This window comes from Corvus kubaryi, unplaced genomic scaffold, assembly GCF_017639235.1.
Source record: "Corvus kubaryi isolate FWS band 111438036 unplaced genomic scaffold, C.kubaryi_AGA036_p1.0 126, whole genome shotgun sequence".
In the NCBI taxonomy this organism is placed as follows: domain Eukaryota; kingdom Metazoa; phylum Chordata; class Aves; order Passeriformes; family Corvidae; genus Corvus; species Corvus kubaryi.
In genome coordinates, this window is record NW_024580661.1 from 2,526,584 (window position 1) to 2,541,999 (window position 15,416).

At 47.5% G+C, this 15,416-nt stretch overlaps 2 protein-coding genes across 2 annotated transcripts in view; both read right to left on the reverse strand.

Annotated features, from left to right (window-relative positions):
• ERLIN1 (ER lipid raft associated 1) overlaps positions 1 to 278 on the reverse strand; it is a 13,716-nt gene extending 13,438 nt beyond the window's left edge. Inside the window, exon 1 of the mRNA XM_042022095.1 lies at positions 204 to 278. The gene's annotated coding sequence lies outside the window, so the exon portion shown is untranslated. The remainder of the gene's footprint in view (positions 1 to 203) is intronic.
• A 98-nt stretch (positions 279 to 376) lies between these two features.
• CHUK (component of inhibitor of nuclear factor kappa B kinase complex) lies at positions 377 to 15,410 on the reverse strand. Its single transcript, XM_042022134.1, has 21 exons — positions 15,306 to 15,410; positions 15,142 to 15,236; positions 13,603 to 13,717; positions 12,035 to 12,104; positions 11,305 to 11,393; positions 10,960 to 11,049; positions 10,630 to 10,754; positions 10,159 to 10,266; positions 9,707 to 9,842; positions 8,761 to 8,955; positions 8,317 to 8,419; positions 7,198 to 7,321; positions 6,588 to 6,739; positions 5,665 to 5,726; positions 4,618 to 4,727; positions 3,186 to 3,235; positions 2,969 to 3,065; positions 2,416 to 2,563; positions 1,924 to 2,063; positions 1,277 to 1,373; positions 377 to 653 (listed from the first exon to the last, which is right to left on the reverse strand). Exons 1-21 carry the CDS (start codon positions 15,360 to 15,362, stop codon positions 627 to 629), a joined length of 2,190 nt encoding a protein of 729 aa, XP_041878068.1. The 5' UTR covers positions 15,363 to 15,410; the 3' UTR covers positions 377 to 626.
• Positions 15,411 to 15,416: the final 6 nt, after the last annotated feature.

The window sequence follows — 15,416 nt, forward strand, 5'->3', positions numbered from 1 at the left end:
CCGATCCGTCCCTAGGCCCTTGCCCTCCCTACCCCGTACCTATCCTAATCCCCATCCCGTGCCTGTCCCTATGCCCACGCCGTCCTTATCCCGCCCATATCCCTCTCCTGTCCTATCCCGATCCTGTCCCCCTCTCTGCCCTGTCCCCTGTCCCTGTCCCGTACCTATCCCTCTCCCTTATCCCTCTCCCATCTCTCCCGTACCTCTCCCGTTCCCCACGTGCTGCCGAGGCCGCGCTCCCGCCCCCGCCGCGCACGCGCGCCGGCGCGGGGCACCCTGGGCGCGCCGCGGCGGCGCGCGGTGATGACGTCATGGCCGTCCACCGCCCCTGGTTGCCTGGCAACGGCGTGAGAGCGACCAGGCCTCACCGCGCGTGTGTGTGTCTCTCACCACAGAGTTTATTATATATACACGCGCTATACATTCATGGGGCACACGGCAGCGGCGGGGCCTGCCCGCGCCCCCTGCCCTGAGGAGGCTCCACGGGCTGGGCCCAGGCTGCTCCCTGGGGACACAGCCACCAGGGGCCGTGGTGATGTCAACAAAACACCGCTGGGGCCCACAGGGAAGGCGGCCGAGCCCGCGCTCAGCACACAGAAGGCACTTGGGTGATGCAGCTCCTGGGGCTACTTCAGCCAGCTCCAGTCGAAGCTCTGCAAAGAGTAGCAAAAGAACAACTGAGTGCAGGGTCTGGCTACTGGACGTGTGTCTCATTTGATGAAAAATCAGTAATTGCCCTTAGAAAGGATGCTCCCAGGAGTTAACACAATGCAGCACAGCACAGGAGCCAGACTCAGTGAGCCCTGTGAGTCCATTCTAGTTTGGGAGATCGTGGGATTTTCCAAACTGGTGGCCAAAGGATGACTGTCTCCTCTTTCCTCTGAGGAAAGGCTGAGAGAACTGGGATTGCTCAGCCTGGGGAAGAGAAGCTTCAGGATGACCTCACTGTGGCCTTCCAGGGCCTGAAGGGGGCCGACAGGAAAAACGGAAAGAGGCTATTTCTGAGGGCCTGGAGTGCCAGGACAAGGGGGAATGGCTTCCCACTGCCAGAGGGCAGGGATAGATGAGATACTGGGAAGACACGTATATCCATGCACACTGGCACAGGCTGCCCAGAGAAGCTGTGGCTGCCCCATCCCTGGAAGTGTCCAAGGCCAGACTGGATGGGGCTTGGAGCAGCCTGGTACCTTTTCCTGTTCAAGGAGTTCTCCACATCCCCAGAGCACCCTTAGGTGGTTCTTGAAAGCCAGGTCCTGGCAGATGCACCAGCACTTACCATCATGCTGTTCTGCTCCTGCCTCACCTCCTGCAGAATGCTGCTGAAGAGCTCGAGGTAATTCACATTCTCCTGTATCACGTCAGCAAAATTTTCCCTGCAGGAACAAAAAACCCCTAAGATGATGGATTCCAAGCACCAAAAGTACCACTGCCAGCAAAAAGCTCTGCACTGGGGGAAAACACAACAAAACCAAAACCCAAGTAACCCAAAAAAGTGATTTGTAGTGGTAGGTGACACAAAATCCTGCCTGGATGTGGCAGGACAAAGGAGAATGGCTTCACACTGACAGAACATACTGGAAGTAAAATTACTAATTAAGCAGAGAGAAAAACCCCCTCAGCTCCTGATAGCCCAGCGTGGACTGAAGGAGAGGGGCCTTAATAACCAGACCCAAGCCCAAGGAAGAGCAACATGACATGCAATAAATGGAGGGCACATGCTTCAGCAGTGCATGCAGTACGTGGAACTGGCTCAGAAATAGAGAGCAGAGGTTCCTCAATCAAGAGTTCAACCAAATCCCGGATTTTCCAAAGCATTAGTAACACACAAACTCCTGCAACTTGTCTGGGGAGAATAAAGGCCCTCAGATACTGAAGCAGGCATGCTGAGCTGCCTGCAGTGGCTCCCTCCCCAGCAGCTCGTACCCATCTTCAGGAGCTGCCAGCGAGGACAGAGGGTGAGGAGCTGTGTTCCCTGAGGAGCTCTGCGGGAGCCACGTGGCTGCTGGAGTTGAGGCTGTCCCTTCCAGGCTGGAGCTGACCAGTGACCGAGAGGAGCTCTGAGTCTGGAAGAAGGAAATTCAGAAGCATTTAGGCTGAAACGTTATGTAGGCAAGATTTGGGATTACACAGGAGCACTGCTGGTAACACAGACAGACGTGGGAATCAGGAGATGGCCTCAGGCACTGTCATTAATGCAAAAGGAGCAGAGCACTCTCTAGAACACCTTAAGCTAACCAGGAAAGCACCTACTTAGCTTCTGCTTTCACCATCTCAGACTGCCCTTCTCTGCAGGGGAAAAAAAAAAAAAAAATCAGCCATGGTGTGGCAGTAACTCCTTTTTGCTGAGTTTACTTTGATGTCTCCCGGCTCCTGCACTGGAAGGAAGTGCAAACAAACAGCCCAACAGCTACTCACACAAGCAATTTTCAGCAGATGCCAGATCTCCCTTTGTCTCTTTCCCTGCATCTGCATCACTGAGTTGTCAGCTTCCTTGATGTTGTTTAGAGCCACTTCAATCTCGGGGAGCAAGTCAATGATCTTCTGCTTGCAGCCCAAGAGCTTGCTAGGATAAAAACCAAACACAAAGTCACTTCCCAGTTTGTGTGGCAACACATTCTGGCAAAACCAAAAGCCCCACCTTGGGATTCAAGATACTTGAAAAATTAATGTACAAATCACTGGGGTATCTTCTCAGCTCTTACACTACTACTGTTTTTCCTGAAGATTTGAATCCCAACCTCCAACTGGCAGAATTTGCCTCGTTTTAAAGTGAACTCTTGGATGCTAACAGTTACGTTTTTAACAATTAAGTGGAAATTCGACACAGAGGAGCAGAATTAATGCTATGAGAAACGTGGATGGAGCTTTTTGGGCTCTGACCCCCCTGGTTTTCCCTCTCCTTTCCTACTACAAAGCTACAAATGCTGCAAGTTGGATTTGTTTGGGTTTTTTTGTCTGCATACAGTACCTGAGGTGGCCAAAGAGCTCCTTGAGGACTCGGTCCTGGCTCTGTACTGTCTGCACAATGATCTTCACCATGTCTGTGCTGTCACTGTAGGCATGATCTGCAAGGGCCAGCAACCACCACGTTAGTAAATCCTAACAGTAATTTCTGGGTTTCAGTTCAGAAAAATCAATCACGGGGTACAAGTGTGAAACAGTCTTTAAATCATCTCCTTCCATACCTGGAGGTCTTGTTTTTAATTGCTTGTACAAGTCTATGGCTCTCTGTTCCCTTTAAAAAGAAGAATATGATTCAGACAGGTGTGACCAGGCAGGTGACTCAGGAAAAGAAGCATTGCAATGGAGGGATGCCTTTCTGAACCCACAGACACTGGATCTTCTCCTACAGCTGGTACACAAGCACAGCCTTTTGCACACAGGGATGTTCTTTCTGTGATGGAATCCCACACTTTCCTAAAAGCTGTCTCTCTTTTTCTCCAATTATGCGTTTTCTTCTTAGAAAACCACAAGTGGAGCTTATTTTCAGTTTCAAATCTTCAAATGGCTCAGCTGTGTTTTCTTTCCCCTGTATCCTTAATTATCCAGTTTCATTTTTGAAACTGTGACTGCCCAACTGCCTGAGAAGTTCTTGTTCCTGTTCTGCATTTTTTGCCTGAATTTTAGTGATGTTCCGTAAATGGAAAGAGACAGCTGCATCCCAAGCAAGACGACTGAGCTTCTCTTCTTCCCATTAAATAAACGTTACTTCTTTCAAATATTTCAGAAGCAGCCAAACTAAAAACTTCCAGCCTTGAACAAAATCCTCCCTGTTCTAAATCCCACTCTGTCAGAAACAAGGAGCAGTTTCCCAGCTCTGACCCTGGTCTGCAGTGGTGGAATTGCTTAAAAATAATGTTTAAGGAGGCAGGTTCGTGATTAGTTTGAGCTGCTGCTGCAGGAGGTGGCTTCTCCTTTTCACCACTTCATCCTCTGTGCACCAGTTCTGCTGCAATTACACAGGATGAAAAGCAACTTAGCAAAGAGGGAGAGGGGAGAACAAGCCAGGAACAGGCACATTTCCTCCCTGAAGAGGCAGAGGTGTTCTGAAGAGCTCTTATTAACGTATTTAATGGCTGTTCAATCCCTCTCTGTTAGAATCACCACTTGTGCTCTCAGCAGCAGCCCAGTAACTGCTTCCTCTGTCTCCTCAAGATCAGAAATACCATTTGGCTCTTTCATATTTTAATACTTCCCCAAAAAAATCAACTTTCCAAATATTCAAGTACCCAAGAGTTATTTACCCTTGATTTGAAAATACTGAAGGTATTTAACAGGGTTTTACAATGATCACGTGGTTTTCTCACTCAACACTAAGAAAGTCACTCCTCTCCAACACAAAAGGAAAATCCCCAGTTGAGATCAAGATATATCTTAGTCCTGCGCTCTGGAGAGATGAGGTTTCATAGTTCGGTGACAGAGAAGTGTCCCACAAGTGGTGGGATCTTCCCTTCCATGAGCAAAATGATCTCAAATCAACTGTCCACTACTCTGTACTTGTGGTTTGCATTTCAAAATCGCCAAGGGAACCAGCAACAGAGGAGAAAAAACCCCCTCAGACACTGAAACACACAGAATCCAATTACGTGCAGTAAAAAGGAGAAGCACAGGACTCACAAGCTCTCCATGACCTCTCCCTGGCGCCTTGCATACGGACTCTTCTGCAGCTCCACGATTTCGGTGTGCAGAGCCATGATCTGCTCATCCAGGTAGCCAATATCTTCAGCCTGAGGTGGAATGTGGGCACAGATCAGACCGAAGGAGAGCAATCAAGGAGATAAAGACCCCCAGAACACTTGTTTGGATAATGGGCTGACTGCATGTCAGTGTAGGAGACAAAAAAGCTCTTTGACACGACGGCTGCTACAATAATTGAAGTTTTTGTTCTCAGTGCATCACCTACACCCAAACCTCTGGCCACCACACTGGCTGAGGCAAATCAGTTTCTTCATAAATCATCTCTCCATGTCTCTGGACTGCCTGCTAGACAGACTGAGATATCCCTGTGTATAGAGTGAAACATTTTCCATTCCTGACAAAGGGACAGGGCAGGCGGAATAACAGAACATAATTCTGCTGGGTCTGCCAAGTAAATACTGGTTGAGGTTCCTGGTTGACTGGAAACAGCCTGGGACAGCCTTGAATTATTCTGCTAGAATCAGCCACCTTTTTATCTATTCCTTAGATAGTAAAAAAGAGATGACTCTTGCTTAAAACTAATTTGTGTATTTGCTTGCAGAATGCCAGTGATTTATGTCTGTACTCTGCAACGAAGGCCTGCAATTTTGAAATCACTGCATAGCAAGGGATTGGTTTTCAGCTTCAGCAATGGGAATTTCTGCATGCAGCAAATCCAGCCAGGAAGACTCCTGCTCCATCGCAACACCATTTCTTTTGGGCAACAAGTAACATGTCTATTAATTCTGCTTTCCTTTTCAGAGAACTGAGTCCGGTGACTTTTGTGTTGTTTTTGCCCAAATCCAGTCACAACCCTTGGTGACAGGAGACTCTTTGTTTTTTAATGCACCTGCAGTGATATTCCTGGTCCCACAGCAGGCAGGATTTGAAACATTGAAGAGACACAGCAGTGGCACAGACGACACATTAAGGTCCTGCCACAATCTCCTTCACACAGAGATAATGAAGCTTCTTTAACGTCCCCACCTGTGCACACTGAGAGGCTTTCTCTTCCATTTCCTTCCAGGCTTTGAGCATCTTTTCTGAAGCTTAAGAGGAGAGAGTTGTTAATTTAAAAAAAGACATTAAGACACAAAAATAAAGCAAGACCTGGACTTTACCTATATTGGTGTAATTTGAACACAAAGAACATGATGCTCAATCTCCCGGCAGGAGTCATGACCAAGAGATCACAGAGAAAGTAAAGCTGCAACTGTGATTAACCTTAACTCACACACAAACCCTTCGGTAGGATTTCACTGCTTGCAATCACCGGCCTAAAATGAGTCTGAGTCTTCAAACTCCTCCACTAAGCTCAACAACTGCCACTTTTGATTGAACACAGACTGTCCAAACCCAGTTCTCAGTGTCTTTCCATTTTCCATCATCATCCTTCAGCCCAGTCATCATTTTTGACTCAAGCTGCATTTTTCAGCCATATAAATTCAAACTATGTGTAAATCTTGCTATTCTTTCCCAAACACTATTTGTTTCTGTGACATGAAGCTGTGGCTGGTGCTTTTCCAGCCTATCTCTCATCCTGACAAATGGTACCTCCTGATAACAAGCACAACAGCTTTTTAGCTCTGTCAGTAAATGCAGCAGCTCTGCCCTCCACTTGGTGTCCAGTCACAACTCCAAATGAATCAGACTCTGAATGAATAAATAGCAAATATTTACATCATCAGTACTATTAATGCTCCTGTTTTCTGTTCTCAGTGGAGGATAGCTGACCACCTGTCTCACTGTCACTGAAGGTCTCCAAAAATATCCTGTATTTTATCCTACTGCCTTTGCTCCTGACAAACTCTCCTCCTGCATCTCCCCTAGCTAAAATACCCCCAATAAAGATGCTGAGCTCCTTTACAGGATCACAGGAGACACCCAGACAAGTGTTCCCCAATACCTACATATGCCATAAGCCATCTGGTCACTGTATCTCTCCAGATCGAGGCGAATGCTCTGGTGGAAGAATTCCAGCTTTGCTTTCAGCTGCTGGGATGCTGACACCATGTTGTTCTTCATTTTGATCAGGTTGGCATTATACCGAAGGAGGCTGAGCCTAACAATGGAACAAGGACAGCACACATTAGCTGAAAAGCCTACTTGGCCTTCAAAAAGAGGAAATTCTGTTATTCTAAGTGTGACTGAGCACTGGCACAAGCTGCCCAGAGAGGTTGTGGAGTCTCCACCCTTGGAGGTATTTGAAAGCTGTCTGGATGTGGTCCTTTTGGAGCATGGATTGGGCTGAAGGACCTCCACAGGTCCCCATTGACCTCAGCCATGCTGTGAGACTCTGAGTATGTTCAAGTTTTTTCAATTACTATCAATGTCAGGCATTACCCAGCACAGTTTTTTGGGGAGTAAGCTCCCAGCCCAAATATGTTTTATAACGTAAAGGCACAGAACAGCAGAGGGCTGTAAAGCTTTGGGGAACCACAACTCCCGAGGTGCACAGTTCCAGGCAAATAGACCCTGTGCTGGCACAGCACTGATCCCTCTGAAGGAGGGCCAACTCACATGGCAGCTCTCTGTCCCTGGAAAAGCCTGCTGTAGTCCTCCTTCAGCCCAATGACGTAGTGAACCGCTTCTGCCCACACCTTGCGCAGCTGAGGGATCGGCAGCTGGATTTTGCTGTCCTGGACTGGACACAAGAGAAACAGAGTGAAGCGACAGCTCTGGAAAAGGACAACATTCCTAATTCCTGTTTCAGGGGCCTAGGAAGCCAGGTAAGTTCTGCTCAATTTCTAGGTGATGCTGCTGAAGCTTGTATGAGCTTTTCATGTCACACCTCCCCAGGTATGTGACAACCTGTGACTGAGCAGCTAAAACCCTGTGGGGGTTTTTGGCCCAAAAACTCTAAAGCCCAAGGTAGCAAAGCAAATTCAACTGCTCTGTTTAATCCATTGATACTGGTCACTGTCCTGATGTGTTTCATCTGAAAATGTCTTCAAACCTTTTGTAGGTTTCCTCTCAGATTTCCTGGTGTAGATGTCTAAGGGGAAAAGATGCAGGACTCCTGTGTGTTCCCCTACAGAGATGGGAACTGTCAGTACACTGGGGTAGCAATAAACACGTCGTAAAAAACCTTTGCTCCAAGAGATTCAGCACAATGGTGCCACACAATGAGATTCACCAGAATAAAACAGCCCAGAACACAGAAAAACCTGAGTGACACTAAAAGATGAGGAAAACCAGTGGAGACAGGCCAAAGAAAATTAAGTTACTGAACAGTAACTGCACATCACAAGGGATTTGCCTTACATGCAGTATCCCAGCAGACATCTCCTGTCCCCTGACACTAGTTTTCTTTCATAGAGGTACACAGGGTGACTCATACAGATACAGATTTACGATAAATAAACCTTCAGAGAGGTCTGCTAGGTCCTGCAATGACTCATGTCATCTCAGGAGACAAGCAGGGGAAGCAGCAAGCAGAGAAGCAGCTTCCATACAGAGCCTAAAAGCACAAACTGGTGATGCCAGGGCTCTGTCATCAGGACAAGGTGTTAGGCTGTTTCAGGTTCTTAAATAGTTCTCTCTGAATCAGACAGTGCTCTTCAAGACAACACACATGGTTTTATAAAGCAGATTTCTTTTCATTTTGCATGAGGAACAGCACTTCTCCAGCACACTCACCAATGTAGTTGACACAGTCAGACAGACTCCGAGAAGCAAAGGGGCCATCGTAGACAGTTTTGCTTTTATCAAATAAATAGACCATGTAGCTGTCCCAGCCTCTCTGGGGAGAAAGGAGAAGAGAATATAAACAACAGAAATCCCAAACAGCTCCTACTAACCCAGCACATCAGGAACTAATTATTGTGGGCACTCTCTTACCAAGTGCCTTAAAAAACTTATTTTGATAGATCCCACAGAAAGGCAAGACCCTTTGCTAGCAATTATTTAAATATTTAGGCGGAGTACAACTACAGAAATCTGCTTATATTACCCAATAAAAAGCCTCAAGAGTTACACTCACAGAGCAAACTGCCTCCTGTGGGAGAAGATTCAGGCAATTTTTCTTCCGTAAGCTTTTAAAGTCTCTGAGAAGGTGAAAGACACGAACAGAATCGTTCTTACCACACCATCAATAACACACTGGGAAGCAGGTTTCCGAGGGTCCAGGCAAATCCCTGTTTCCAACAGCAGCTCCTGATTTCCAGTGCTTATTCCAGTCTCAAACTCAATGCGATTCTGAAGGGAATGAAGGCTTTCCTCGGGATGCAAAAGGAAGGACACGATCTTGGCAGAGGTCATGTTTAGGATGTGTACTATCTGTAAAAGGAGGACAAGTAGATTACAAATCCTTGGATAACAAAGACAAAGGCACACAAGCCTGGGAGGGAGCACAGAGCAGAATGAGAGCATCATTTGGTTTTAATAACCACAGTAATCAATTTAGGAGTAAAGCCCCACATAAAAAACGCTCATACCTGGGCCTGTAACTTTTAATGTCACAGAAAATGACAATCTGACACATTAAGAGCCTTCACAAGTCCTGCTGCAGCTTAATTACATCAAAAGAATGGAGACAAAAATTGTCCTCCTGTTTCTACACAGGCTTGCCTTGGCTAGTCTGACTCCCACAAAGCTCCAGTAATTATTTGAAGAGGAAAAATCAGGTGAATGTCACCTCTGTTCTACTACAGGCACTACTACTGTAGTGCATGAATACACCTGGAGGCCACAGCATCACCAGTGAAGTTCGGGAAAACGGTTATCAGCAAATATTAAACCCTTCTTTGATCCTGGTGAGCCTTTCCAAGATAACAAACAGTACTACAGGGTCATCCTTCAACTCCAAACGTAAAGCTAGAGATTAATGTTGCAGGAGAAGTTTTATGTTCCAATACGTACTGGACAGGCTGTATATGCACTCACTTCCTGATACCAAGAGAAAAAATTGCTCATGGTCCTGGAAGCTAGATGATGCCAGGATTACAGCTTTGCTCCACTGAACACACTCTCTGTCTCTTCTGGGATGCTTTCAGAAGGCCTTTAAACCCAGAAACAGCCCCCCACTCACCTTCAGATTCAGTATGTGATCCATTATTAGGAAACACCTTGGACGACTAGTCTCAGGATCTGAACCTCCACCCCTCTGCTGTGGATCCCAGTTCAGCATCAGCTGCAACCAGTTTTCCATGGGTTCTACAATCAAACTAAAGCAGAAGGGTGTAAGAAAGGGGAGGCAGATACTCCCTTCACCAGACTGAAGCAGCCCAGTTCCCTGGGCCTCTCCTTGTGTGCTCTGTTGAACAGGCTCTGTCTTTGTGGCCAACGGGCACCAGAGAGCCCAAAGTATCCAAAAAAGAGCCAGTGGCTACAGGCTATCCCTGAACAGCAAACAGCAGTGTGCCAGGAGCTTGAAATACTCCTGAGGAGAAAGAAGGAGGAGCTCTCAATGCTTGGCAAAAGGGAGGAAGAGTCCTCAGTTTAGAAGACCAAAACTGTCCCCTGTGATGAGGGCAGACGTACCCACAGAGGCTGTGAGGCTGCGGCAGGTGGGTGCTGAAGCTAACCTCCCCACTCATCTCTTCAGAGGCAAAGATGTGCTTTGGATCCTTCTTCTTGATTTTTTCATGCCTGGAAAATAAAAGCTTTCATGTATATACTGAGGAGTGTTACTTTTGTAAGGGAGCAACTGAAGACAGCAAAGAAGTGCCCCTGTCCAGCAGCTTTAGAAAACAAACTTGTCTTTCAGGACAAAGATGCCATTTTCAATCCGCCCAGAACATCTCCACATAGAGGAGGGGAGCCCTTCCAATTAACTCTGCCTCTGGAAAGACTTACCTCTTCTCTTGTTCTAACAGAAACCCAAGTTTCCTATTTTTTCTGTTCCAGAACCACCCTTTTAAAAACCAAGCAGAAACCTCCATATGCAGGTTAAAGTCTTTCAGCATAATTTTTAAGTACTTCCAAGCACCTCTTGCAGCATAAGTGTCTTACCAGGCAAATGGCTGTAGATTATGTAAGAAAGGTCTAAATCCTGCAATGCATTCAAACACCATTGTGCCAAAGCTCCAGTAATCAACAGTAACCGAGTAGGATTTATTCTCAAAGAGTTCTGGAGCCTAAAAAGGATCATAAAAAGACACTTTGACAGTGGTATTCCCTTGCATTTCTGCAGAGACAAAGCCACATCCAGGTGTGGCTCTCTGAGAGGGGACACCCTTGGGACAGGTCCCCAGGATCTCCTTTTTTGGAGGTTTCAGCCCTTGGCCATGCCAAGCCACAGCTGCCCTGCCCCAGTGCTGGTGACACGAAAAAAAGTCTTACCAAATATTGCAAAGTTCCAACAAATGAAGTGCATAAACTTCCTTGATCCAGATCCTTTGCATATCCCAGGTCTATTATTTTGTGAACAATCTGCAGACAGTTTAAACAGTTCATCAGAAGAGCAAATGCTGAGGCAAAAACCACCAAACAACCCAAAATCTGCTCAGTGACAGCCCCAGAATCCTCTCAAGAGGACAGCCAGAATGGAAATTCTGGACAAAGTCCATGGGAAAGCTTCACCAACAGTGTTAAAGCTTTTAGTAAATTCTCAGTTGAGTTTTCAGTCCAGTTCAATGTGACAGCTTCCAGAAATGACAGTGGAAACACACTGACCACCTGACTTACCTTCCCACCTTCATCCTGAAGAACAATATTTTCAGGCTTTAAATCTCTGTGTATAATTCTGTTCTTGTGCAAATACTGGATACCAGACCCTGAAAGACACGTGTTTAACAGAAAATAAAGTTCCCATCCATTAAAATACATCTGATAAAATACATCTCATTCCCAGCCTTCCATGATTTACCACCACTCACTTCTACATTTAAAACCTTCCAAACTTCTGTTTCTTCTCCACTGCACTTTCACATCTTTGCAAAGACATGCCAAAGACACTTAATTTATTAGGAAAAAAAAAAACATTCTGGAAGGGGAACAAGGATAAAGCAAGCAGAGTTTCTCTTTATTTCAGGAATTCAGCTGGAAGCCCTCTGAGCACTGAAAGGACTGAAGTCAAGGCCAGTACTCTAAAATACTTTCTCATGCCAAAACTAGCTCTTCCTACAAGCAATGATGGGTTACCTGTAAGATAATTAAGAAAACAAGGAGCTCTCTTGGAAAACCTCCTTCCTAGAGAAACCCAGGCATTGCCCTGTATCAGACAGCTCTTCCTTCCCATGGTGTCCAAAAATCCAGGTACTTCCCAACAGGCCTGATTTTTTTAACAGCCTGTTCGTTTCAGTTCCCTTTCCATGGTTAGCTGAGAAAGGGAAAATGCCACTACACATTAAAAAACCCAACCCCCCTCCCCCCCCCCCAAAAAAAAACAGATAGAAAGCAAGCATTAACTACATACCAATGTCACTAAGCAGAGAAAGGATTTGACTTTCCTTCAGCCCACAGCAGTTTTCTGGTTTGTTTAGCAGCTACAAAAAACGCAAAAGATGTTCAGACCTACACTGCAACAGGCAACAGCAAACCCCAACATTTTCCATGCCCTGCTGACACAGCCCAGCAAACAGCACAGCTCAAGGATCACTCCAGCGGAATGGGGCAGTTAACTTTGTGCAATAAAATCACGGCCAAGAAGAAAACAACTCAAAACAAAATGAAAATTCAGAAAACAAAGGGGTAGGAGACACAGGCAGGGCCACAGGGCTGAAGGTGAGCGAGGCTCCCCCTCATCACTGTCTTAATGACCTGGCAATGAAAGCAGCTTCAGCAATTTCTGACTTTTACTGCACTCAAGGCTTTCAGAGATGACTGAGGTGCCTCAGCCCTCATGGTGGATCCACGAGGAGAAATTAATAATGAAGCAAACCAAAAATTATGCCAAACGAGAGAAAGATTTAAAGAATACAATCAGAAATAAAAAAGAATATGCTTTTTTTTCCCTTAGGGAGCAAAGCAGTGCAGGGCATCAAATGGAATGAAGCATGTTACTTCCTAAGTTGTTTCAACATCTATGCAACACCTAAATGTTCATCAGAAATGATCAAACACTGCATTGCAAGTAGAGCTAATTTCTCAGCCATTTCACTCCAATTTACCTTCAGGGAGTCTCCAAACTTTTACTGCAATAATACAAGAGCCAGATGTCTCTGATGCCTGTGTCTGCAACCTCCAAGTGCTCTTTCATATATGCCTCCTTTTACTGCCACTTAAGCCTTAAAACTGTCTCTTGAACTGTTTTAAACAACTTGAAACCATACAATGAGACAGGGTTACTGCATTCACCAACTCCTCATGTTCCCTGGGGCTGTTCAAACACCAGTAACAAAAACTACACAAAAATGAGTTTCCTGATCACGTAGATGAGGTGATTTCTACACAAATCCTGACAGGGATGTGCTGCTTCGCCCCTACACAGGTTGCTGCTTCCTGACTCCAGCTGTAATGGAAAGGGAGCATATCAGGTCACCAAGCTGCTGCCTGGGGAACTACTGAAAGGCTCCTTTATTTTTGGGTGTTGCCAGTGTGCAGAATGGCAGCTCCCAGTTCAGCAGGAACACGGAATCCCTGGAATCCCCAGCCCAGCACTGGTAGGCTCATCCCCTGTGCTGAGAGCAATGTAACACTGGATACATGTGAATCCAAGCCAGTCAGACTCTGCACAGATGGAGACACAGCAGTAAAGCCAAACATGCTGGGTGTCAGCAGCTGCACTAACGCTAAGGCAGCTCCATGAAAGGACACACTCTGCCTGGATAAAAGAGCATCTGCCCTTGGATTGCCCTCTGCTTTCACAAACACAAGCCTCATTTCCCACACGTGTTTTTTTCCCACTCTACATTTACGTCCTCACTCACACCTGTACCCAGAAAGAGAAGCACCATGGAGCAGCCCTGGTTACAGGAGCAGCACTAGCATGCCTTGGTTGGGTTATTGGTGTTTGGTTTTTATTGAAAGCAAAGCAGGCGTTACCTTCCGGAGGTCACCCCCCGAGCAGTACTCCATGGCCAGGAGGGGAACGTTGTTAACAAGGAAGTTCATCTCCTTGGGAACTTCGCAGGCTCTCACGACGTTGGGATGGTTCAGCCTAAGCACACGGAGAGCTGGATGAAAACTCTGACTCCCCTCTTGGGAGAATGAGACAACAGATTGCAATGCAATCATTGTTTATGTCCCAGGCACAGCTTATTCCCCAACTGTATCCTTACTCACTCTTCAACCAGATACCTACCAGTATCCAAATGCATCAAATCCATACCTTGGGAATACACAAACCAGTGATGAGATGAAATGATGTCTCAAAGCCAAGGTACAGGACTTTGATGATGGGGACACAGGCTCAAGTTCTTGCACAGTCCTGGCAAAGTCATTATGTGTGGGTGGGTGCTGCTGTGTGTGGGAACAGATTCCCCCTGGCCCAAGGGTTTCACAGGAATCCCTCAACCCCTGTGTAACTGCACCAGGCAGCTGAAAGCCACATGCAGAGGGAAAAATTAACTTCTGCAGCTGAATTCAAACAGCTGCTTCCTGACTGTCGCTAATATATGCTACTCACGGGAATAAATGACACATCCAGAAGGAAAAGAAGGCAAATTATTTCTGTCTACACCTTCCAAAGCCTCTGGAAGCCAATGCAAGAGCAGCTTGTGACTCAGTGCTTGTTTTCAGCAACCAAATCAGAGATCACCAAGCCTTGACTTACAAATTCAGGTTCCCTACAAGTGGTTTCCCTCCATGCCATGGCAGACAGTGAGCAGGAGAGGGTAACAAAGCGACAGCAGGAGCTCAGAAAAGCCCTGAACAGCAGGGTCACTGCAGGCCTTGGGGAGGACAACTCAGAGCATCCCTGCTCCCACCAGTGGGACAGAGGATTTCCTGCTCCAGGATCTCTCTCTCTCTCTCTCGGGAGCAGTTCTGTGAGACTTCAACACCCAGAGGCACCCCCCATGTCCATGAGACCAAAGCTGTCCAGTCCTGGTTCACCTGCTGGAGAGGGAGGGTGGGCAGCACACAATATGGACTTTGTCACAAGGAAGCAGAAGGAGAATTTATTCTTTACATTTGGCAGCGTGACAGTAAAAAAGCAATTCCAGGAGCCCCTGGTTGCTAAATCAAAAACAAACATACCGCAGGGTATGGGAACACACAACACCAAAACTCAGCCCACGGGGTGGTGTGAGTTTGGAGGAGTTTCAGATGTGAACAGCCCAGGCAGCACACGAGGGCAGGGGGCTGGGGGGTCGCCAGCTTCCAAGCCAAGGCATGGGACATCTTGGGATGAGACATAACTCAGCACAGGCTTGCCAGGTGACAAGAGGTCCAGGGGCTGACCCCCGGCTGTCCCCACTCCCAAGCTGGTCAAGCAGCCGAGGCACCAGCTGTCCCCACAACACGGCCCCGTCTCCCCAGCCGGTCCAGGGGCTGACCCCCGGCTGCCCCCTCTCCCTGTCTGTCCGGTGCCGCCGTGCCGTGCCGTGCCGGGCCGAGCCGAGCCGGCCCGCCCGCACTCACTTCTTCATGATGTCGATCTCATGACACCAGCGGTCCTTGTTCTTGACGCTGAGCTCCACCCGGCACGACTTGATAGCCACGCGGTCGCCCGAGTCCTGCGGGACACAGCGCCGTCAGCCGCCCCGGCCCGGCCGTGCCCTCCCCGCCGCCCGGCCCGGCCCCACCTGGTGCTGGTACAGGCACACGTTGCCGAAGCCGCCGGTGCCCAGGCGGTCGCGCATCTCCCAGGGCCCGCAGGCGCCGGCCGGGTGCCCGCGCAGCGCCGCCCCGGCGGG